This window comes from Myxine glutinosa, chromosome 2 (genome assembly GCF_964187855.1).
Source record: "Myxine glutinosa chromosome 2, kmMyxGlut1.1, whole genome shotgun sequence".
NCBI lineage: Eukaryota > Metazoa > Chordata > Myxini > Myxiniformes > Myxinidae > Myxine > Myxine glutinosa.
In genome coordinates, this window is record NC_136262.1 from 105168168 (window position 1) to 105194581 (window position 26414).

At 45.6% G+C, this 26414-nt stretch overlaps 1 protein-coding gene across 2 annotated transcripts in view; it reads right to left on the reverse strand.

Moving 5' to 3' along the window:
• Positions 1 to 663: 663 nt before the first annotated feature.
• The window catches only part of LOC137421466 (protein FAM78A), a 32151-nt gene continuing 6400 nt past the window's right edge, over positions 664 to 26414 (reverse strand). For both annotated transcript variants that reach the window (XM_078771372.1, XM_068107573.2), the window contains 6 exons: positions 25593 to 25789; positions 15456 to 15570; positions 12250 to 12432; positions 11803 to 11973; positions 10098 to 10303; positions 664 to 2804 (listed from right to left, as the gene is read on the reverse strand). In XM_078771372.1, coding sequence (XP_078627498.1) covers positions 10244 to 10303; positions 11803 to 11973; positions 12250 to 12432; positions 15456 to 15570; positions 25593 to 25789 — 726 coding nt within the window. In that variant the 3' untranslated portion in view covers positions 664 to 2804; positions 10098 to 10243. The remainder of the gene's footprint in view (positions 2805 to 10097; positions 10304 to 11802; positions 11974 to 12249; positions 12433 to 15455; positions 15571 to 25592; positions 25790 to 26414) is intronic.

A 26414-nucleotide genomic window follows, 5' to 3' on the forward strand; every position in this document is an offset into this window, starting at 1 on the left:
GGCTCAACATCTCCCTCCTTCCCTGTCTCCAGCACTCTCCCTTCTTTTTATCAATGACCTTCTTTCTTCTACAAATAACTAAATGCACTCATTTGCTGATGACTCAATGTTGCATTCCTCCATGTTTTTCCCATCTGCCCCATCTTCCCTAAATCGATCTGCATCTCGTTTTATCACAACCACCTCTTTAATTTCGGATTTGGACAGGATATCCCAGTGGGGCAAATGTAATCAGGTTAAATTTAATGCTTCTAAAACTAAATTTCTTCCTATCTCTCTCTCTAAAACTCCTCTCAACTCTCCAATCTCCTTTGAAAGCTCCACAATTACACCATGTGATACAATAAACCTACTAGGTATTACCCTAACTTCAAATCTATCCTGGAATCCACACATTGCACAAATAGCTAAATCTGCCTCGAAGAAACTAGGAGTCCTGTTCAGATGTTGAATATTCTTCTTCTCTCAACAGTTGCTTCAACTATACAAAGGATTGATTCGTCCTTGTATAGAGTACTGCTCTCACATCTGGGGAGGTTCTAGTTCCACATACTTACTCGACAGAATTGAATCCAAAGTAATCCGACTTATCAACTCTCCCAATCTGACCTCAAAACTCGACCCACTCAAATTACGCCGCAAAGTTGGTTCTCTTTCTCTTTTCTACAGATATTACTTTGGTTTTTTCTCCCAAGAACTTGCTGCCTGTGTACCTCCGCCATTAGCGAGACCACGGAATACTCGACAAGCCACAACATATCATGATTATTGTGTGGCCATTGGCATCTCAAGGGTGGGCAATTATATGATGATGTTTATGATGATGAATGAATGTTTATGATGATGATGTTCATGAATTATGAATTATTATGATGTTTGTTTCTTCCCCTCCACTGCCAAACTCTGGAACTCTTTACCGTCCCGTGTTTCCTAACACTTATGATCTTCCCCTTTTCAAAAAGCAGATTTTCTGCTTTCTTAAAGACTCTTAGACTATTCTCTCCTTCTTTACTTTTTCTATCAATGCAGCTCTTTTATTTAGGCCTGGCCTCGACGAGGACGACATAGTCTGTGCCTGGAGCCTTCTACATTAAAAAAAAAGAAGACAAAGTTAATAGATTAGCCGTAAACTTTATGGAATGAGTGCATGTTTCGCTACTTTCAGGTATATTTTGTTTACCTTTAGTTGTAAAATTTATATCTAGTGTTCTCGAAGCATGGCATGCTATCATTGGCAATTGCTCTGCCACGATATTAATGAGACATGGAGGTGGATTAGAAAATGGATGCTTTTTATTGACTTTGGGTGAATTGTGAGAATTCCTTTTTCAAAAAATATGATGTTAATGGGGGTGTGAATTCAGTGCAGGGACACGCAAACTCATTCACCCGCTTTATCCTCGTACTTAACTCAACTAACGTGCCCTTTTTCCTGGCACAGGTAATTTGCCGAGGATGCCGACGGATATCGGCCTTCTGCTTTTGAAGGATTACATGCGATTTTTTTTGTTGACTAAGTCGAGGCTCGTGTACGAGCTAAAAACCTTCATAACCCTTCATAATTTCGGCTATAAAAAAACAAACCTAAATGCAGATTTGACTCGCCAAAATATTTGCATGTGTCGAACAGCCAGGAGGTAGCGCACTCTGCTCGTACTGCAACCCAGCTGCACTTTAAGCAACATCCCAACCAGATAGGGCCAAGACGATTCAGGCAAGCGCCCGACCAACTTGGCTATTTGCATGTAATATATCGCCTAATTTTGCCGACACGGAAGGGTTTTGGATGCTTGATGAGCATTCCTGTCTTTCCACATAGCAAACTGCAGTACAAAGTAGCGAGCACATCCATCCCAGTTTCTGGTGTCACTGAAGTTGCAGACCGACCACATCAATGGTGGAGTCGCTACACACGTTCTTTAAACGCCTATGAATATCCACTGGATGATTGGTGCGGATCGCAGATATAAATAATGTTCATTATGGCCACAATAAATTACCTGCTACTTTATTAAGGTCACTCATTTTCGCTAAACAGTACTTTGTGCAATACATATCAAACTAGAACGACGCTCAGTAGAGAGCAAACCTCCGCCTGATTGGCCATATCACTCGATTGTGAAGAATCACTTAAAAAATGATACTAGCTGGATCCGGATCCGGATCCGGATCCGGATCCTGGATCCGGATTCGAATCTTCACCTATATTGAATCAATTCTTCCTTGTCAAACACACACCATGTCCAACAAGTTTCGTCCAATTCCATCCACAACTTTTTGAGATATCCTGCTGTGTATCGTTTTTGGCCCCATCTCCCAATGGTAAAGAATCACTTAAAAATTAAATAATTCTCATATCCGAATACATATTGAGATCTTCACCGAAATCGAATCGAATCGTCCTTGTCAGACACCCAACCGGTCCACCAAGTTTCGTCCAAATCCGTCCACAACTTTTTGAGATATCCTGCTATGTATAGTTTTTGGCCCGATCTCCCAATGGTGAAGAATCACTTAAAAAATTATAGTAGCCGCATCCGAATCCAGATCTTCACCGAAATCGAATCATTTCGTCGTTGTCACATATGCTACATCTCTGCCAAATTTCGTCCAAATCCGTCCACAACTTTTTGAGATATTTTGTTCACAAACGGACAGGGGTGATGAAAGCATAACCTCCATCCACCTTTGGTGGCGGAGGTAAAAAGTAAGTTGATTTGTTCTCCCAATGGATTGATGATGTAAGGAGTTCGGTGATCTCTCGAGAAGTGCGGCTGTTGAGATGTCATCACGTCATCAGCAACCTGACAAGGGGATGATTAAATTAAGTTTTGCCTGTCCAAGAGAAGATTACTCCATCCAATATTTATCTACAAAACAAGATATCAACAAGAGGGAGAATTCCTTAGCAATACGTGTCCCTACCGAAGTCCAAAAAGGGAATAACTGAAAAATTGACGAAACACCCCAAAACTCAAACTTTTTCTGTAACTTATCATATTAAAGCCATGTGCCAAGTTTCAGTTGAATATGTTAGAGGGTAAGGGTTCGAAAAGTCTTGAAAACCACAGGTGGGACGGATGGACCGACAGACGGACGGAGAGCAAAGCTATAGTTCGCTCCGGTGAAACCAGTAAGGGACTAATAACTGGAGAGCAAAAATGGAAGTGTGTTATGAAAAGCAACTTTATATTTATCATTCTTACAACATGATGTTTCAACATTAAGTCACGTCTTTCAGTTCAGGAATAAGGTGGTTTTCATCGATTTTAACATGAACGCCATTTTAGTTTCACCCTGTGCATCGACAAACCCCAGATATGACCTTCCCATTGGTGTTAAGAAGCACGAAGGTTGGGTTAGATCAAGGGAGCACATCACCGGGAGTTTCTGCACCAAGGACTGTAACATATTCATCGTTCAACAGTTCACCAACACTGCAGAGCAAGAGTTCCTTGGACAAAGAGGAAGTGAAACTCAACTTGGATTGTGGGCAAAATGAAACCCAGACTACTATCTTAGTGGGATCTTTCTGGTGTAATCAGCTCAGCACACCTGATGGTTTTTGGCACTGTTATTGCACATGGTCGTTGTGGTGATGTTAACTCCCGTTTTCAGAATAGTTTCGCTTTGACAATGCAGTTTAACTAACACACACACACACACACACACACACACACACACACACACACACACACACACACACACACACACACCTTCAAGGCTCTTGTGTGCACTTTGTAAAGTACATTTCCACAGAGGAAAATAGCATACAAACACACAGCCAGTGGTTACATGTAGGGAATAGAACAATAGGAGGGCAGGGAAAACAAATATCTATCTGCACCTTATAGCGATGCATCTCTAACCTCACAATTAATTAATTTATACTTATTCCAAACAAATATTAAGAAGATAACTGATTGATACTAAGCAGTCTTAGGTACTAAAACTCAACCCACAATATAAAGATATAAATATATAAATATATATAAAGATATATTGCTATGAATTTGGGTAGAGTGATATATAGAGCCAGGTAGATCTGTATAGGTAGGTACTCGACTGTCGTGATAGGGAATCTACCTGTAATAAGTTCTATGTTTAGCCAGATGTCGGTATAAGCTGTATCGGTGTCCCCGCCACGAAGGGGCGGGGCGTGCTAAGTAGTACAGGGATTATGGGTAAGATTCCTTTGTTCGTCGTCCCCTCTGTCGCCAAACCTGTGTCCCTGATGGCAATACACACTCACATAGACACTAGATAGATCCCTTAGAGCACACATTAAATAATTCCCCTCCTTTACAATAAGACTTTGGAAGACAAGCAGGCAGCAGCTGCGCAGTATGCTACCATGGGCGACCAAGCATCGAGCAAGGCTGGGAGCCACGCCCAGGAGGACTGTTGATTGGCGGGCAACAGGGGCGAGCAACACCACAGGGCGGGTAGCACTTGGCCAATGGGAGGGCACCAGCGCAGTCAGAACATTCGAGAGGTCGAGAGACGAGGCTCTGATTGGGAACGCGTCAGAATTGATGTGACACGCGAGGTGACAAAAGGACTCGCTGGACGACATTTTCTCTCTTCGCTCTCGACCCCTTCATGTTGGAGATCGCCATTCGCCCTCTTTTTGCCTCTACGCTGGACCCATCGTGCTTGCTCTTTCTTTTTGCCTGGACCCTTCGTGCTTCGCTCTTGGAGATCTCTTAGCTGGTTCGTCGTGGATCTCGGACCTCGCGTGCGGCAGACAGGCTGGGAGCGAGGCGTGCCGCTGAGCAGATGAGGCCGGGGCCTACCTGGCGACGTGCGCTTGGGGCCTAGCAGATGGACAGAGGTTTCTTCATGCCACTGGAGCCTAAATGATTCCGGACGACACACTGCAGACTACTGACAGATAAGGCCGCACCCCACAGAACATTACACGATGGGACAATTATTTTATGTAATTCATTCCTTTGTCTCGTATTTGGAAGTCAGTGTGCGGGATCCAGAATTAGGAAAATTATTTATCTTCCGTCGCGTTTCATTATCTTGGGTTTGAAATAAATCATTCCTTTTGTACATTTTACCTCCCGTGTTCGTTGAGTTACTTTCCCCTGCAGGATCGGAGCTGCCATCGGTTCATAATAGGTAAGTGCTTCCGCTTCCTCTTCACTTCTTCCTCCCATGCTCTTATAGCCGAATCCGTGTTTGATCGTTGCCTCCATTAAAGCCGTTTGGTCATCGGCGAGCCCTGGTGTTAACCAAAGGGATCGCGCGACAATTGGTATTCAGGAGTGGGATTTGAACCCTGTTATAAAACTGGTGTCAAGAGTGTGGAGAATTTGGACGCAAAATGTTTTTAGTCGGAGGCGATAAATTTGGTATAGTCGATTGGGCTTGCATGACGCGAAAGGTGCGTCATTAAATTTAGATCGATTTCTGAGGTAAAAGCCGCACGGGGAAGCGACCTTCTCTCGACGGAGGAGGAGGTGAGTGATATGGAGGAAGGGAGAATGGAAGGTGCGGATAGCCTTGGGGGTGAGTCGGAGGTAGTTGGGGTTGAGCATAGCGATATAGCTACCCCCGCTGAAGAGACGACCCCGATAGCTTTCATGGCCGCAATTGATCAAATAATGAAGAAAATGGATGCTCAGAATGAGCGATTGAATAACAACATGAGGGAAATAAGGAATTACATGAATGCTCAGAGTAATAAAATGGACACAATGAGTGATCGGTTGGAAGGAAAGATGGAGGGAATGAGTAATGAGATGGGAGAAATTAATCGTAAAATGGATACCCAAAGGAATGAATTGAAGGGAGACATGAAGGGGCTGGAAAACAAAATGGATGCTCAAGATGCGCGAGTGGAAAACAAAATTGATGAATGGACGAGTGAGTTGGAGGAGGAACGAAAGAATGGTGCCGGTGGGGCTCAGGAGCCGGAAATGGCAATTAAATTAAAATTGGAAGGGAATGGGGAGTTTCGAAATTTGGATGGGGAGTGTCAACAGGTGAATGTGGAGTGCCCACAGGTAGATGGGGAGACTGCATGTTTGGAGGTAAATGGGGATTGTTTCCCACATGGTGACCTGGAGGTTTATCGGGACCGGGTGGATGCCCCGACACATCAACGGGGGGATGGATTTGAATCCTTGCTGTGCCAGGGCGGTGGTTCAAAGCAACAGGGGGTAGTCGTGGTCAGCATCTCCCCCTGTACAATATACCTCCGATGTGCCTTGTAGAAACAACGACAAACTATTAAGCATAAAAAGAGTCAACAGTGATTCTCCCCAGAACTGACCTCTCCATACGTCTTACACACGCATCCTACACCCTTGCACCTTCCAGCGCACACACCTCATTGAATCGACCTGGGTTTGTGGAGTGTCAACTGAGTCCACAACCATTCTTTCCCAGAACTCGCATTACATGCACCACACATCTCACCTGTACTTCTCACTAACCCGCACCACACACCATGTTAATTACCACGCGAACCATCCTGCTCATGTGCTGGCGAGGCCGAGGTCGACAACACACCCCACGTACTTCGCTTCTCTGTCTATCATCCTTTCTTTTCTTCTTCTCCCATCATGCTTGAGGTGTGTAAATAATGAATGGGAGTTCTGCCCTACAGGTTCATTATGGTTATTATTAGCCAATGTCCCACTGAGGGTACCGCTTGGCCGTTCTGACTGACAGGAGTGGGGCGTTGAGAGCACAGGCCTTATCTGGGTGGATTAATTTGCTGGGATGGTAACGTGGGAATTGGATGCATGGACCCCACCTAAATTGATAATCTCAGACGTTGTCTGCAGTTGCTCAGCAACTCGTCATGCCACAGAGTTATATGGTGGCTCGTCAGCTTCAGGGTCATAGGTTATGAAGCGGGTCTGAGAAACCGCATCACAACCAGGATTAGCGGAACCCATAAATATTGTTACGGGTCGCGGACAAGATGTTACTTTGGGCCGAGCGGATGGTCAACCGCGACCGTTACAGGATCCCCGATTAGCCCAACTTCCTGAACGTTGGCCAAAGTCGCGCCACAGATATTCAATATGGAAACCTCTAAAGCGACCGAAAGAGAAGGAAGAGAGAAGAAGACAGAGTTCGGAGGAATAACAGGATTTATTATACACACAAGCAAAAAGAAGGAGCGATCAAGTTATTTACAAGCAATGGTGGAAGAAGCAGTCACACAGTGAATCGTTAGCTTATCTATGCAGTTTACTTAACCCCAGGACAACGATTAAGACAGACGACGTTCACACTTACACGGAGGAAATTGCAGGCAGGAATGGCGGAGGTGGGTTGCTGGAGAGGGAGGCAGGGTCAGGTCCCTGCAACCGGCAGGGCTGGAGGTAGCAGCTCCCACTTTTCGCGTTTTTGGCGGGAAAACCCTCGGTCACGTCGACGCTGCTGATGCTGTGGACGTCACGCGCTGGCTCGGTCACACCTGCTCCTCTCCTTCTGGTGGAGCCGTCTCCCTCCTCTCAGCGCGTCTCTCCAAAGCTTGTTTCATCTCCAAGTACCTCTCCTTTTTGGAGCGTCTCTCATCTCTCATCTCACAGCTCTTCTCTCATCTCACAGCTCATCTCTCATCTCATCTCTTCTCTCATCTCATCTGCCGAAGCAGTCCCTTCCAGTCGCTTTTATTACTCGGGTCGGAATCAAGCCGCCGGCTGCGAGGGCACGCCTACCGGGTCGCTCACCGCGGTGCTGGTTGGCTGTTAGGGCTGTCCGATTCCCCCTTTGATCATGACGACGTGCCACGCCCGTGAGTTGGCGGCTCCTACCCCCCTCTTCTCCGAGATTAGCACATGGGCAATGGCGGCTTGCGGGATTGAACACCACTCGCACCGCTTTTGAAAGGAACTTTGGAGAGCGGAGATGATTGGGGAAATTGAAAGGGGCCTACGCTTATTTCGTTTGATACAATGCAGAGTCAATCTAGTGGGAAACACATATTTAGCCTACATAGACTAAGGAAATAAGCTATTTAAAAAGATATATCGTGGCCTGTGTGTAATTTTCATGGAATTAACTAGGGGGACGTCCTTCGACCTTATTTACTCTACGAGGGTCAGTTAAAACACAGCAAACCAGTTCTCACATTCTTTACACTTTCCAAATTCGTTACAATATGTATATTCTGCCTGAAGGCAGGTCTAGTACTGTCGAAGTAGTTTCTTGGCAAGGGTTATGCTGGGTGGTTTGGCGATGCCCTCCCGGTTGTATTGAATATGAATATGAATGATCGTTTTAAGGCCATTTTCCCCGCTAGAGCGGGGGTTAGCCTTGCGGGCCCCATGACAATCATGGTTCCCTGTTTGAGGCAATGTTTTTTTTATGGCCGGATGCCCTTCCTGACGCCTGGTTGTATTCAGGGCAGGAATTTGGACATGGTGCCAGTGATAGCTCACGTACTCTTCGTGAAGGACACCATGAGAACATCCACCAACTATTCTTTCATGCCCACAAACTAATGCCAGCAGACAGGATGGGGACATCAAGCTTAAGGTCCATTCGAGGGACGACACACATTGATGAGTTACCCTGTCTGTGAAACACCAGGATAACCGTTTATAGCTGGGTCGGGATTTAAACCTACAGGAGATGGCTTAGAGGTGAGTGTGCGTACCTCAAGGCCATCATGTCGGCCCATACATATTGTCGTGTGGCCGCCTTTGATTAAAATCAGACGGTCACGGAAGCCGATTGCGAAGGCCTTAGCTCTCGAGGCGAAAACTCAATGGCGGAAAGCTATACAAAATTGCGTGGGATGGAGGGGCAGCGCAAGATCCCTGCAGTCTTACCTGTTAAATAAACCACATGGAAACTGCGTTCAGATATATACAGAAAAATAATACAAGGGTTTATTCACAAGGATAGCGGGACAGGAAAAGCACGCGCCGGTAATAAATGTCCTAATCGGGACGTCCCCACACAGACTTCAAATACGAGACGAGTTAATGAATTACGAAAAGAAACATTCGTTATGTTTGGGGAATGTGGGGTGCGGCCTTATCTGTTCGTCGTCTTGCCCACACGCGGCTCCAAGCTCCGGCGCGAAGAAACCCTTCGTCCGCTAGCACGCTTCGCCAGGCCCCGATGCGACTTGCTCCGCTGCAGCCTCGTCCACTCCACGGCACGCCTCGCTCCAAACTCCTCGTCAGTTGCACACGAGGTCTGTTCGCTCACAGCACCAAAAGCACCGAGCACCGCTCCAAGCACCACGAAGAACGCGATCTCCAATCCCAGTGCAGAGAGCACAAGCACCAAGGGTCGATCTCTAACACGAGCACGAACTCAGAACGAAGAGCGAAGAAGAACGGGCAAAAAGGGAGAGAGGGCCAGAAGAGAAAGAGGGAGAGACGTGCAGTGTAAGAGACCAGCGAAGAACCCAAGAGCTGCTAAAAATGTCGTGCAGCCCTTTTATCACCTTTCGTCCACTCTCCTCCAATGTTCCCTTTCGCTGGCGCCCTCTCATTGGCCGAGTGCCTCCCACCTGGTATTGCTCGCCCCCCTCCCTGCCCAGTCAACAGTCCTCCCGGGCGTGGCTCCCAGCCCTGCCACAAGGCTGGTTGCTAGGCCAGTTGGTGGTGTGGCTGGCTGCGGCCCCATTGGCGGCGCCCCATCCTGGTTTCTGCTTGTTTTCCAATGTCTTTGTGGTAAGGGAGGGGAACTAATTAATGTGTGCACTAAGGACCTATCTAAGTGTTTATAGGAGTGCGTTGCCATAAGGGACAAAGGAATGACTACCAGGTTTGACACACAGGGGTTTATCTTAGTCCCTACACTATTTAACACCCGAACATCCTTGTATGTTCACAGGTATACTCTTATCCCGACAAACCGCCTAAAACACAGAACTTATTACAGGGTAGATTCCCTACCGCGACAGTCGAATACCTACCTATACAGATCTACCTGGCTCTAGATATTCCTCTACCCAAATTCATAACAATATGTATGTATATATGTTACTCCCCTCTCCATCCACCCCCCCCCCACCCCCCTGCCCCACCTCCTCTGCCCTCAGTTGAAGCTATCTATGGCGTTTTGAATTTTTTTCTGTCAAACCCGATGCCTTTGTCAGAAATAATTACCTTTTGTGAATTCTTCTCACTCACAGGTGAGTGAAGCAGGAGGTAGTAAGAATTAGCAGCATTGATGATGGATGTTCAGGAGATGAAGGTATGAGTTCATTGTGTGATGAGTTTAGATAAAGAGAAGATGTCACGTTGGTGTAATTTTAGCTCTTTGGTGGGATCACCATTACAGGTTGTCCTCCCCTGGGATACCACATCAGCACCTGTTGTATCACATGATCGTATGAATAAAGGATCAGGCTGATTTGCAGTTTAATTTTCTAGCAATCATTTCTGAAATTCTTTAACCGTGGTAATTAAAATATCTCTTTGTGACGTGCACAACAATTAGCTGGAAATCTGCATTCATTTGAATCAGGTGAAGTGTGCTTCATTTAAATACAGGATGGTTTTTGTAAAATTACAATCTACATATGATTGCAAACCTGCTGACAGGTGTCACGCTACATGTTCAAATCTAATATTGGAAGGAGACGATAGAGGAAGAGGGGTTACGCTTAGTTACGCTTAACTCCAAATTACATTTTCTTTTTGATCCATTTTGATTAATGAACCACCTTTAGAGGCCATTTTTCCCCACAGAGCAGGGGTTGGCCTTTTTTGGGCACCTTGTCCCCTTTTTGAAGCAATGTTTTATGGCCGGATGCCCTTCCTGCTGCCAACCCTGTAGTCGCCTCTTGCGACACACAGGGAATTACCAGTGAGCTGGTACTCAATTTGCCGACCTCGGAGGGATGACAGGCTGAGCGACCTCGGAGGGATGACAGGCTGAGTCAACCCCCCTGGTGTTAATTCAGCAATCGACCAGGATTCGAACCCAGGATCCTAGGATCCCAAGCCGACACCCCAGCAATCGACCAGGATTCGAACCCAGGATCCCAAGCCGACACCCTAAGGCCTCAGTCACACTGGATCGTACGATTTTTGGATCGTGCGATTAGATGGCAATCTGGCCGATTTACGACCAATCGTCAATGTTTGCTACGCTCTCCATTTGCGATCGCAAACAGCGATTGGTCTTAGGGGTCATCGTACGATTGGTGGTACGCGTGGTTGTGCGATCACCAACGATTGGAGAAGATCGATCGCAAGATCAATCGTAGGTAATCGTGCGAATAGTGGTGGCGATCAGCGACCAATTGTACAGTCAATCGTGGCGACTTGCGACCGCTCGGACAATCGATCGTGGCGACCTGCGAACGCTCGCACTACCGATCGTGAGGTTGAACGACAGGTGGCACGGCACCACCAATCGTCAGGTGGCAGGACCAGTATCACGACCAATCATGCGACTACTTGACCCGCGATCATGCACGACTGGTGGTGCGTCCATGTGCGACTGGTGGTACGACCATGTAAGACCTGTTGGCGACCTCTTACGATTTGGAATCGCAGGTCAGAAGTTTTGAACATGACCATCGACCTTGCTGTGACTGATTTTGCTCTGGTGATCACCCACGACTTCTGCGACCAGTCGCGCGCTCTTTCTACGATTTGCCCGAGATTCACAAAATTTTCGGTCGCAGCTAGGTCGTAACCTGGTCGCAGGCCCGGTGTGACTGGGGCTTAACCACCAAGCCAACACCAGGCTCATCCATTTTGATTAATGGAAGGAAAATATTGAGCCAATCGAGGAGTTGTCATCCCCAATATGTTTCGGAAGAATGATGGAAGCACTTGCACGGGGTAGTTGAAAACGCACCTGTGCATCGTTGGCAACAGGAAGTTGTAATGCCGAGGGAGGAATGGAGCACATTCGAGGAGGGATGGACACCGAGGGCGGCGACAGGCGGCGTGGCGGAAGCAGTCTTGCCCGGTGGCCAAGTGGTGCCCGAGCATTTACAGAGATGCGAAGACACGCATGCCAATCTACCTGTGGACAGCAGATAATCGTGAGGTAAGAATTGTACCAATAATCAAAAATACCATTATTGTTTGGTATGGAGAATGTGGAAAGAAAAAAAGGATTGGAATTTTGAAAGACAAGGTCAAGTTCCATGATGGTCTTAAAAAGACAAATTATACCTCAGAATAAAGTGATAAGTAACAGTTTTGCCTTTAATAAAGTTGGTAAATGAAACAGGAAGTGAAGGAGTGAGTTATTGCACAATGATCAAAACGAAAACCATACGTTGGTAATCCACTACACCTGTGCCAGTGCAATGACCCGATGTGAAGGTCCGTGATGCGCTGCCAGCCATGTGATGAAGACCTGGTCTCGAAGAACTGCCTTAAGAGAAGGGCCACCTGGGGAGGCCGGAGGTGGGCGTGGGGCAGCCCAACTCACACTTGGACAGAAGTTGTCATCCATAGACACCTCCACCTCCCGTCTCTTCGGGTGAGAAATATCACGAGAGAGTTGAAAGTTGTAATCGAAATGATTTGTGACGATAAAGCTTCAATGAGAGCTGTGTGTGAAGTCCTGAGACAGTAAGGTAATCCAAAGCACGAGATGCGCTGCGGTTTAAAATATACTTCAAGTTTGTGTTGTGACTGAGACTTTGAGCATCATCTCCCTCCCTCCCCTTCCCCATCTCTCTTCCACTCTCCAGTACGATCAACTATTAAATAGTCAACAATAATACTTGTGAATACCATACAAGCTGAAATTATTCCAATAAGGATTGCAAAGCAAAACCTCCCATACCCAGAACTTTAAAACCCTCTCCTTTATTTTCTCAACAATCCTCTCCAAGAAGTTCTGTCACTCAAGATTTTGGGTCTCACTATCTGCCATGATCTTTCCTGGGAAAACCACATTTCCAAGCTGGCCTCCAAAGCCAGTCGCCGACTGGGCATCCTCTGTCGTACGAAGTCCTTCCTTGGCACACCTGAGCTCCTCACCACAATCAAGGCTTTCATCCGCAGCTCAATGGAATACTGCTCTCCACTCTGGGCTGGTGCTCCTGCCTCACACCTAGCTCGTCTTCACGCTGTTGAAACCAAAGCTTTCAGAATCATTGGAATCTCCTGCGATGAAGCTGATTGTGAGGGCCTTTCACTCACTCACCGCAGGCAGGTTGGTGGTCTTTCCGTCTTCTACCGACTCCTCTCCGGCCTTGCTCCCCCAGCTCTCTCTGTGCTCTCTCCCCCTAATATTCCTACATGTCGCGCAAGATCTGCCAGCAACCCTCTTATGGTTAAACTGCCAAAATCAAGGCTTTCTGCTCACCTTCACTCCTTCATTCCCCTTTTCTCCCACCTCTGGAACAAACTCCCTCACTCTCTTCAATCCCACTCCTCCCTCCAGGTTTTCAAAACAGCTGTTCACCACCATCTCTTAACCTCCCCCATCCAAAACCTTGATCTTTTCTACCACCGTTAATCCACCCCAAATCCACATCCTTCAAATTCCCTGTTTTATTTCCTGAAAGTCTTAGTAGTGTCCATCCTGGTTATCCCGTGTACTCTGCCCCAGCCCTCTCCCTTCCACAGATCTCCCAATGTCCCTGTTCTCTACTGTTGTTGTGCTTCCCTCCCCCCCCCCCCCCCTCTTGTCTCCCACTCCCTTTATTATATGTTCTATGTGTTAGCTCTTATACGAGCCTCGACTGCCAGGGGCATAGAAAAGGCCCCTTTGTATGGTATGTCCCATGTGGCAAAGTAGAGAAAAGAAGCGACATTCCATAACTTGTAGAAAATGCCAAACATTACAAAATAAGGGGCATTCAAAAACTCTGGTGTGCATGCTGGACTACCCTTGTGTTCTGAGGAGGAACCAAGTAATGGTCTAAAAAAGTTCATATAAAGGGGTGCCAATTTGATTCATATTCCTGCATGAAGAAGTAAATGTATTTTATTTGCAAGATGTAGGGCACCCCTAAATAAATAGCACATATTCAACCCACACAGGATTCGAACCCACAATACCCCGCTTGGGAGTCTGATGCTTTATCCATTAGGCCATTGGGCCACTGGGCCAGCATGTTAGATTTGTGTAATAATATTTTGAAGAGTTATTAAGTGTGTATATATTTTTATATATTTATTTGTGTGTACATATTTTTATATATTTATTTATGTATATATATATATATATTTAATTTTAAAGCAAAAACTATAGCACTTAGGTGGAATTTGTTTCGAAAGCCATTAACTAGACCTATTGGCTGAAATTTTTCTGAAATTTGGAACATATTACCTCAACATAAAATATTTACTTTTGAAATTTGAACATATTACCTCAACGTACAAAGTATTTACTTTTGAAATTTGAACATATTACCTCAACTTACAAAGTATTTACTTTTGAAATTTGAACATATTACCTCAACATACAAAGTATTTACTTCTGAAATTTGGAACATATTACCTCAACGTACAAAGTATTTACTTCTGAAATTTGAACATATTACCTCAACGTACAAAGTATTTACTTTTGAAATTTGGAACATATTACCTCAACGTGCAAAGTATTTACTTCTGAAATTTGAAACATATTACCTCAACGTACAAAGTATTTACTTCTGAAATTTGAACATATTACCTCAACGTACAAAGTATTTACTTTTGAAATTTGGAACATATTACCTCAACGTGCAAAGTATTTACTACTGAAATTTGGAACATATGACCTCAACATACAAAATATTTACTTTTGAAATTTGAACATATTACCTCAACGTACAAAGTATTTACTTCTGAAATTTGAACATATTACCTCAACGTACAAAGTATTTACTTTTGAAATTTGAACATATTACCTCAACGTACAAAGTATTTACTTCTGAAATTTGAACATATTACCTCAACATACAAAGTATTTACTTTTGAAATTTGGAACATATTACCTCAACGTACAAAGTATTTACTTCTGAAATTTGAACATATTACCTCAACGTACAAAGTATTTACTTTTGAAACTTGGAACATATTACCTCAACGTACAAAGTATTTACTTCTGAAATGTGGAGCCAATGTCGCCCAGTGGAAGCCGAGAAACGTATTTTCAGTCCCCATGTTAAAGCTGCATCCAGAAAAACGATCCCTTATCGCTTTGCGCACAAAAAGCCGCACTTTGCGCTTCCCTTTGATTGCAACACGATGCAAAAAATTAAGGGGAGCCTCTTGCTTAATCCTTAGTGGTAATGTATTTTGTTCTTCCTACTCAGTTCTTCGGTATGGACAAGTGTATGGAAAGGTTGCCAAGATTTCGTGAATTTGTTGCTTTCCGCCCCACACACTTTGCCTCCTTGTTTTAACGAAAAACATCCATTCCATCTTTTTTAATGGAAGCTTCTGTCAATAGTTGACGTTAAACTTCTGAAATGATGAAGTAGTGTGAGGATTACTGGTACAGTTGTTGGAGAATGACATGGATAGACAAACATTAACTGACAATGCCAAAGACCTCACCGATGATGCCCCGAGGACTGTTGTCACCTCATCCGAGCTACCATACCAAGGCATGAAGCAACCATCGGAGTCACTGACTGGACCATGAGCGAGGTTTGGGAGTTCCCAACTGGCACTAGGATGAGATGCAAGAGTGGGTATGAAGGAAGAGATCAAAGGAATTTATGAAGAAACATTTACTGTGCATTACTCAAACATTACAATTGCTCTATCGTTAAGGAAAAAACAAGAGAAGAGATCTTGTTGTAAAAATGTCATCATCTCCTCTATAATATTATCCAACAGTCTGAAGCTCTCTCCATCCAGCGAGGAGCTTGGCATATTAACATCAGTAAAATTTGAAATTCAAGAGCTGGACTTACAAATCGGTAGAGCCGACGTTTCGGTGAAATCCACTCACCTGGGTCACGGCAGATGTTGAAGTGAAGAAGAAGCTTGAATTTCATGCGAATTTCAAGCTTCTTCTTCACTTCACCATCTGTTGTGAATAAGGCATGTAGATTCTCGCCATAACGTTATCTACTAACTTGTACAGTAAGTCCAGCTTTTGCATTTAGAAACTTCCACCGATTTCATTCGACTGGATGAATCCTAACAACCTGCATCGATTTTGTCATATGAACATATTCACAACCGCCATGCCCTACATATAAGTTTTCCGTTCAGTAACAACCAGGGGCGACTGCTAAAAGGATCATCAAATATCGAAAGGTTGGAGCCGACAGGTGACATGGGCCTTGAGGAAGCAATACCGACCATAGGTCTTAGGCTTCAGGCCTCTGGTGTCAATCAGCCTATGGACCATTGTAATTGGAATCTATCCAAGCGACATAACCAGGGTTCTTTTTATGCCTCTGCCGACGAAGTTGCAGGATGCATTATGTTTTCAGGTTGTCCGTCCGGCTGTCCGTCCGTCCGTCCGGCTGTCCGTCCGTCCGTCCGTCCGTGATAGGTTTTCGTTACCGCGATAACTTGAGAACGGCTAAAGGGACCTTAGTCAAACTTGGTGCAGGTATGTATAATGAGGTAAAGATGAATTGATTAGATGTTGCGGTCACGAGGTCAAAGGTCAGAGGTCATGTTAGGTAAAAATACTGTTACCGCGATAACTTGTGAACCAGCGATGGGATTCTGACTAAATTTGGTACATTTATGTAAAATGATATAAAGATGAATTGATTAGATTTTGGGGTTAAGAGGTCAAAGATCAAAGTCTGTAATAGGTCTATAACTTGAGAATGGGTGAAGTAATAATAATAATAATAATAATAATAATAAAGGAGTCTTATATAGCCCCATCAAGCAGAGTTAACGACCCTCGTGGCACTTTACATTATCATGCGAACGCACACACACACACACACACACAGACACACCTTCACTCTTGCCCTATTCCTCTCCCTCCCCATTCAAAACCCACAGATGTGTACTCTCCCCCTCCTCCCCCTCCCTCCCCCGCACACGTAGACAGACATACTCTCGATCTCTGTCCCACCTCAAACCAAAGGGAAAACAGGACTAAGACTTTGAAAGACTTGTGAAACACATAGGTTTTGAGGGAGGTTTTAAAGGCAGGAAGAGAGTCAACATGTCGAACAGAGGAAGGCAAGTCATTCCAGAGCAGAGGTGCACCAAAGGAAAAGGATTTCTCGCCAAACGACTTGGTGCTGGTGCGTGGCGGCTCTGAGGTCATAGAGTCGTCTCTTGAACGAAGCCGTCGCCGAGGTTCATAGAGAGTGAGCAAATCGGAGAGATAGTGAGGTCCCGCTCCACACAATTATTTATAACATAGTGTGCAAATTTTGTATTGCACACGAGCAGAGACAGGCAGCCAGTGTAAAGATTCAAGGAGCGGAGTAACATGGTCAGACTTCTTCGCCTTACAGACAAGACGAGCGGCAGAGTTTTGAACCTTTTGTAACTTATCCAAGAGAAACTGAGGGCAGCCAGCATACAAAGAATTACAATAGTCTGGCCTTGAGAGGACAAGGGCACAGACCAGAGTTAGAGCAGCTTGAGGAGTAAAAGTGGCGAATGGATGCGATCTTTCGCAGCTGAAAGTATGCTGATTTGCAAGTTTGAAGTACTTGCTTGGAAAATGTCATGTTACAGTCGAAAACCACACCAAGGTTCTTGGCCGACGAAACAAAGTTCACATCGGTTTCACCAACATGAATAGTGGTAGGAAGTAAACATTGTAGAGGACATCTGTGCGATCTTACAATCATAGACTCTGTTTTAGCATCGTTCAGCTGAAGTTTGTTTTGGGTCATCCACGCCTTCACGTCGGCAATACAGCCTTCTAACACTTCAACAGTGGGCACGATTTGTTGAATCGTGCTTCCTTTGTACAGCTGATTGTCGTCCGCGAAGGCGTGGTGATCAACTGAATGTCTGGCAACAAGATCAAATAGAGGCTGAGTGTACAAAAGAAAGAGGATAGGTCCCAGGACTGAGCCCTGGGGAACGCCAAAGGAAAGTGGAGAAGGGGCTGATTTCTGGCCATTGACAACAACTGTTTGCACTCTATCAGTAGGATAGGACATCAGCCAAGAAAGGGGAGTACCAGTTATACCAAATGTGAGTTCAAGACGACGAATTAAGACACTATGGTCAATCGTGTCAAAGGTGGCAGACAAGTCTAGAAGAGCAAGAACGGAAACCTTACCACAGTCAAGAGAGGTCAGATCATTGGTTATTCTTAGGAGAGTGGTCTCGGTGCTATGGCCTGGTCTATATGCTGACTGGCGAGAATTGAAAAGATTATTTGAAACTAGATGGTCATTCATCTGTGATAGCACAATTCTTTCTGTGATCTTTGATAGGAAAGACAGGTTGGAGATAGGACGGTAATTTTTCATGTCATTAAGGTCAAGGGTGGGCTTTTTAAGAAGTGGTTTAACAAGAGCTTGCTTAAAGAGAAGCGGAAATGAACCCGTAGTCAGAGAATCATTGATAACTGCAGTAATAAATGGGAGGAGGGTGTCCAAACACTCAATAAAAAATCGGTGGGAAGGGGGTCAAGATCACATGTTTTTGTGTTTGCCTTGAGGATTGTACATTTGACAATTTCCTCAGTAACAGGAGTAAACGAACTGAGAGGTCGTCCGTGAAAGCAGTGTTCAGCATCATCCAGGGAAAGGAGTGACTGCTTGTCAAGATTGTTTCTTATTGACTGAATTTTATTGTGAAAGAAATGCAGGAAGCGTTGGGGTAGTTCGTTTTGAGGAAATACAGTGGGAAGGACGGATTTATTTTTGGTGGCAAGAGGGCGGTTGGTAATGCTGAACAGTTGCTTGCAGGAGGAGCTCCTAGTAATCCGATCAGACATATATGACGTTTTTGCTTTCAGAATGATTTTTATGACGAGTCTTTTAGCTATGTTATACAACTGTTTACGGACTGTGAGGCCAGTCTTCAGACACTGTCTCTCGGCACGTCGTCGTTCCTTTTTGGCAGCCCTGACTTCGTCGCTGACTGCGCTGAACCACGGAGTACTCCTGCGTCTGGGAACGGCGCGCCATGTCGCTGGAGCATGACAGTCCAACGCTGTGCGGAGGCAACAGTCGAGGTCTTCTGCAGTGACGAAGGAACGGCCAGAGAGACGGGTGTGAAGGTCTTCTTTAAAGGCGGAACGGTCGATGGCACGAATGTTGCGGGCGGTGATGAAGGTGGGCTGAAGACGCGGAACAGCAATACTCAGGTGGCTGGTGACACAGAAGTGGTCCGAGGTGATAGCACAGGTCACTGACGTGGACTGCACCAACTGATCATCGCATCTGTGCACTAACCAATCCAGTATGTGTCCAGTAACGTGTGTAGGTTGGGAGACAGACTGAGACAGACTAAAAGTAGAAAAGAGGTCAATGATCTTTGAAATGAGAGGATGTTGTGTTTGGTCATAGTGGACGTTGAAATCTCCAAGAATCAAGACGAAACCAGGAAGAGTATTGCAGTGGTCGAGCAGATTAGGAAGCTGGGTCACGAACATAGAGTCAGTAAGCTTGTTTTTCCGGTTAGGTGGAGGTCGATAGAGGCAGAAGAAATGAAGAGTGTTTTCTGACAGAGTGAAGGTGACATGGGCTAGCTCGTAGGATGAGTGGTCGAACGAAAAAGTCGTGGTGAAGGAGACAAAGGGAGAGAAGTTGTCTCTGCAAATAACAGCCACGCCCCCACCCCTGGAGGAGCGAGGAAATGACTGCAGGGTGTATCCAGGTGCGGTGAGATCAGCACATCTCACTTCGTCACCACTGGGTCGGAGCCAAGTTTCAGTCAGAAAAAACACGTCGATATCATTATCTTGTAGCGGCTACCGCTGGGTTTACACAATCGCCTTGCACCTACCAAGGACGCTTAGCGATCACCATGCCGGGCTCGTCCAGGACGCCCGGGCAGGCCCGCTCTCGACTTGCCAGGCCGCGTCCGGGACGCCCGGGCATGCCCGCCCTCGACTTGCCAGGCCGCGTCCAGAACGCCCGGACACGCCCCCTCTCGCCTTTCCCGGGCAAACGCTCAGGGATAATGTGTGTATATATATTGCTGCCTGATAAACAGGCTTTTCAGTGTACCCGAGTTGTTTTGTGACAATAAAGAAACTCGGACGAATTCCAGCTTTTTGTCGCGTCCATTCTTCCGATTACGTGGGAGCACAGCTCCTACAATCTTGAATAAAAGAGGTAATTTCGGTTCGCTTGTCAGGACTACTTACAGACTGAGCGTTGAATAAGGCGAGATACAGGTCAGAACGGTGTTGTTTTGGTGCTGTATATGTTCTACAGGGATAGATGAGGTTATTGAAGTTGACAGGGGACACTTTTTCGCAGGAATTATTAAAATGTGGGCCGGGCTGTCGCTGGTCGCGAAGAGAAATCACAATCGGTATTTTTCTCTGCTTTCTCCTCCCGCCTCGCTTTGTGCGTTTTCTCGGGAGACCAACGCCGATTTCAAGTTCTCTGAGGCCTGAGACGAGTCCAGGAGTCAATCGAGTGGTGTTGTTTAAAGACAAAAGTTTTTGCCGAGTGTAGCGAATAGGCCTCGGGACATAGGAGTTGGAGAGGATAGTCATACGCATACGCAAGTGATCTAATTCAAACTTCGTACAGGTATGTATAATGATGTAAAGATTAACTTATTCAATTTTGGGTTGAAGAGGTCAAAGGTTAACAGCTGAAGGGAACAGCTTAAAGGTCAAAATCTGTAATAGGTCTATAACTTAAGAATCGCTAAAGGGATCTAATTGAAACTTGGTACAGATATGTATAATGATGTAAAGATTAACTGATTCGATTTTAGGGGTCCCGACGTCAAAGGCTAAAGGTCAGAGGTCATGTCAGGTAAAAATGTGAGAACTTGTGAACAGCTGAAGGGATTTAAATTAAAACTTGGTACAGGTATGTATTATGATGTAAACATGAACTGATTAAATTTTGGGGTCAATAGGTCAAAGGTCCCCCCTTGCCCCTTCCCTCCTAAACCCCCCCCCACACCCCTCCCCTCCGAGACTCTCCCTCGCTCCTCCCCTCCTAGACTCCCCTCTCACCCCTCCTCCTCAAAGCGTCTTCCCCGCTTCTTCCCCCTTCCAATTTTCACCTCCATCTCCCCCAACCTTCTGCCTCGCTCTTCCCCCTCCTCAAATAAAACCTCACTGTGCCTCACCCAATCACCATCAACCCTTTTGTCCGCCCCATTCTTCCCTTTCTCCAAGCTATTCTGAAATCTCTGACACACCTTCAACAGCTCTCCCTACCTCTTCCTCCTATTCCACATCTTACCCTACCCCTCCCCCCCCCTGTTCTGGACCCGATGCTCCCCCTTCCTCTTCATTAACAGTATGGACCTCAAACATCCGGGGCCTTCGCTCAAACTTGACTGATCTCTCCATACAGGTTGCTTCTGACAAACCAGACGTGATCTGCTCAACAGAAACTTTCCTCCTTCATGATGTCTCTGATTCCTTGGTATCTCTCCCAGGTTACTCCCTCCTCCGGTATGATAGACCTGAGCCTCGTCCGGGAGGTGGGGTTGCTATCTTTATAAAAAAAACTCTCTTCCTCACTCGCCCTGCACTGCCCTCTCTCCACCTCACCCCCAGGAATACCTTTGGCTACGGCTTCCCCTTCGCTCCCACCTTTTGTTCATATGTGTGTTGTACCGTCCACCAAACAGTGATGACTCCATCTACATCTTGCTGTCTGATAATATGGACCAACTTCTATCTACCCATCCCAACTCTCTCTTCCTCATATGTGGTGATTTCAATTGTCACCATGCCAGTTGGCTGGGTGTGGGTACCTCTCTCACCAGCCATGGCTCTTCAGCAAAGGACTTCTGCGACTCACTGGGACTGACACAATCTGTCAATTTCCCGACCCGGATCTCAGTCAATGGAGCATCTTCTCTTCTGGACTTGGTTATGACGAACTTCCCTGAAAATGTCTGCTGCTCTTCTTCTGCCCCAATCGGCTCATCTGATCATGTGTATGTTAAAGTGGACATCTCTCTGACCATTCTCAGAGAGCCTCCTCAGCGTCGGCGAGTCTGGCATTTCACTCAGGCCAACTGGCACGGTCTTCAAGCAGCCATCAATCATCTGGCCTGGTCTCCCATCTCTACCGCCTCTGACATCAACTCATCCTGGGAATTCGTCCAAAGTAAATTGCTCTCTCTCATGCACAGATTTATCCCATCTCGTCTTCAGTTGTCATACCCTTCCTCCCATCCATGGTACACGGAATCTTGTGGTGAGGCTGTTGCCCAGAAACAACTTGCTTTCGTCTCCTGGAAAGCAAATCCAAAGGAAGGAAATCTCATTTCCTTTCACAAAGCCCGAAACAAGTGTGTGTCCACCCTCAGGAGAGCCAGGAAACAATATCTCTCCGTTCTCAAGACGGAACTCTCTAATCTGTCTCCCTCTTCCAAATCCTGGTGGCGTCTGGTCAAATCTGTTTCTGGTGTTTGTTCCCCCTCCATCCCCTCCCTTACCTCAAATGGCTACACAGCTGACTCCGCACGTGAAAAAGCTGAATGCCTCAACTCTGTGTTTGCCTCTAAATCTTGTGTCCCAAACCCATCCCTCTCTGTACCCACTGTACCCAGTTGTACCCAGCTGCTCCTGGACTCTGTGTCCTTTCCTCCTGACAAGGTGGAAAAGTTTCTGTCAACCCAAGACTCTGATTCTGCAACTGGACCTGACGGCATCAGCCCACGGGTCCTAAAATCCTGTTCTACCGCTGTTTCACTCCCTCTCTCTGTTCTCTTCACCCTCTCTTTTGCTCAAGGTCATCTGCCATCTGCTTGGAAATCAGCCAACATCACCGCTTTGCACAAAAAAGGTGCAAAAACAGATCCTAGCAACTACAGACCAATCAGCCTTCTCCCAATTATCAGCAAAGTCATGGAATCCATCATTGCTTCAGATATGAAATCTTTCCTCTTCTCCAATGGCTTGATCTCTGATCATCAATTTGGTTTCAGACCTGATCACTCTACTCTGGACATGCTGCTACTGCTTTCTCAACAATGGATGGAGGTCCTCAATGCCAAACAGGAAATTAGAGCAGTCTCCCTTGACATATCACATGCCTTCGATACGGTCTGGCACCCCGCTCTGCTCATCAAACTCTCCTCCTTTGGTATCCATGGAAATCTCCACGCATGGCTGGTGGACGTCCTCTCTCGTCGTAGTCAACGTGTGGCCCTGAATGGGTTTCTCTCATCTCCTCTTCCTGTTCAGGCTGGAGTTCCCCAAGGCAGTGTTCTGGGCCCTGTGCTTTTTCTGGTCTTCATCAATGATCTCTCTGACTCTCTTGAAAATCCTCTCTATCTCTTTGCTGATGACTCTACTCTCTGTCGCTCCATTCCTCATCGCTCAGATCGGCAGTCTGCAGCCTCCTCACTCTCTGCAGACCTGGCCAAAATCACAGACTGGGCAAACAAGTGGAACATGTCTTTCAATCCTGACAAATCTCACACTCTTACGATGTCTCTCCGAAAAGACCGACTGGACAACCCTCCCATCCACTTTCTGAATAATCCTCTCCAAGAAGTTCTGTCACTCAAGCTTTTGGGTCTCACTATCTGCCATGATCTTTCCTGGGAAAACCACATTTCAAATCTGGCCTCCAAAGCCAGTCGCCGACTGGGCATCCTCCGTCGTGCGAAGTCCTTCCTTGGCCTTGGCACACCTGAGCTCCTCACCACATACAAGGCTTTCATCCGCAGCTCAATGGAATACTGCTCTCCCCTCTGGGCTGGTGCTCCTGCCTCACACCTAGCTCGTCTTCACGCTGTTGAAACCAAACCGTTCAGAATCATTGGAATCTCCTGCGATGAAGCTAACTCCAAGGGCCTTTCACTCACTCACCGCAGGCAGGTTGGTGGTCTTTCCATCTTCTACCGACTCCTCTCTGGCCTTGCCCCCTTGCTCTCTCTGGCCTCTGTCCCCCAAATATTCCTACAGGTCGCACAAGATCTGCCTGCAACCCTATTATGGTTAAACTGCCAAAATCAAGACTCTCTGCTCACCTTCACTCCTTCATTCCTCTTTTCTCTCGCCTCTGGAACAAACTCCCTCACTCTCTTCAATCCCACTCCACCCTCCAGGTCTTTAAAACAGCTGTTCACCTTCATCTCTTATCTTCCCCCATCCAAAACCGTGATCTTTTCTACCCCCGCTAATTTCACCCCAAATCCACTTTTTTGAAATACCAACTTCTGTCCTGGAAGTCCTTGTTGTCCTTGTGTTTTATACTTCTCCCACCCCCCCCTCCCCCTTCCCACGCCTCCTCCCCCCAAGCCGCAGCTTGTTTTATACTTCTCCCACCCCCCCCCCCCCCCTTCCCACGCCTCCTCCCCCCAAGCCCTCTCCCTCCCACACATCTCCCTGCTCTCAAATGTTGTGTTTGTGTGTTTCCCCTTCTCTCCCCATCTTGTCTTCCGCTCCCTCTTTTGATATATTTTGTTTGTCTGGTTGATTTGTTTGTGAAATAAATTTTAGCTCTTTCACGAGCCTCGATTCAGTATACAAAAAAAAGAAAAAAGAAAAAAAAAAGGTCAGGTCATGTCAGGTAAAAATATGCTAACTTGAGCACAGCTGAATGGATTTAAATCAAACTCAATAAAAGTATTATAATGATGTAATATTGTGGGCGAACGCATATCAGTCGACATTATGACGTTGACTGATACGAGTGTCGTTCGAGTGTAAAATAAACGAGTGTCGTTCTCGTTTATTTTTTGGATAGCCTCTGGCCCATTACAATTGGAATATATCTGACTATCTGAGCTACATAACCAGGGCTAGTAATATTTTTGGAGCGATGGAGGCAGCATTCTGTTACCTTTACATCGCCCAAAGAAAGGGAGACAGGTGCTGGCCTATCTAGTACTATGTGTACTGTATATATACTTCGAAAAGTGTCTGTTTGGCTGTTTGATTGACCTGAATGCACTCCTGAACCGCTGGATGGAATGAGTTGAAAACTGGGTGTTGTTCTCTCGGTCAGTGTACAAGGAAAGGTTTTAAATGGTAAAAAAAAAAAAATAGCCCCGGTTTTCATGGTGGGGGAGAGTACCCCAATTCTTTCAATGTAAATACATTGCAAAGCAAAGATTCTGGTGAGATGAGATATTATGAGTCATATACCAAAATTGGGGGAATTAACCTTTTGCTTTGTCAACATTCTGATTGCAATAACACTAACCACAAAATTGGGGGAATTAACCTGTCTATAGTTATGGGAGAAGTTTCCATAATATGGGGTTTCCATAACCCATCCATAATTTTGGGGGAATTTACACGCCCGTAAGGATGGGGTCTTTGCTAATGAATTTAAATTCAGTTTGGCCTATTTGGAATTCCCATCAGAACATGTATATGATGCCGGGATGCCAGTTTAAATTTCCAAGCACTGTACCAATTTGTCTATTCCCACGGAATTGTTTCTACCATGTAAAAGTTCAATTACTTCTCATTTATTTGTCCTACACATGTCGATGTACAAACTCGTCCATGATCCTCAAATCACTGTGAAAAAATAAATTCTAGTTCACTATGGTAAAAAATGTGCTTCAGTTTAAAACAGAATGTAATGCTCTAAAAGCAGGAAGTAAGGGCATAATGAAGGTGTATGTACTGACCGTCCATGTTTTCCATACATGTGGTTGAGTAACATGTGTGTGCAGACCTGCAGCCAACCCACGGTCCACGCATGACCAGTTTTAGTGCTCGGCACCATGATCTTTGCTTTGGCAAAGAAGTGTGGGCTTCGGTACCTTAACACGACCGGATCACTCTCGTCGAGTTCTGTCTCCCTGGACTCCATCCAAGCACGAATCTGTGAATGAAAAAGACAATTTTAAGTAAATTAGGCAGAAGAAGAGGATGAAAGACATTGCAGATCAATTTCAGTTAATGAATTTGGAATTCTAACAACTACAATTTGTAGTTTACACAGCTTTCTTCGACCAAAAAGTCGTATCGTGGTGGTTTACTTTGATTTACACGCCCGTATATTTACACGCTCAAATTTGATAAATCTGTTTCACTCAAAGGGAAATCCTCCACACAAGCAAAGGCAGATCATCTCAGCGGTCACCAAAAATTTTTCTTGGGAAAAATGCCATTGGCATAGAAATGGCTGCTTTATATGGAATGTGCCATGTGGCAAACTATAGAAAACAAGGGACATTCCATAGCTTATAGAAAATGCCAAACAATAGAAAAGAAGGGGCATTCAAAAAAATCTCATGTGCATGCTGGACTACGCTTGTGTTCTGAGGAGGAACCAAGTAATGCTCTAGAAAAGTTCATATAAAGGGGCGCCAATTTGATTCATGCAGCTGCATGAAAAGCTAAATGTATATTACTTGCCAGATGTAGGGCGCCACCAATTGGCACACGCCACAGGTGATCTGAGATGCCCCATGGGGGCATTGTGAAAAAAATACTCTGGGTTGGTG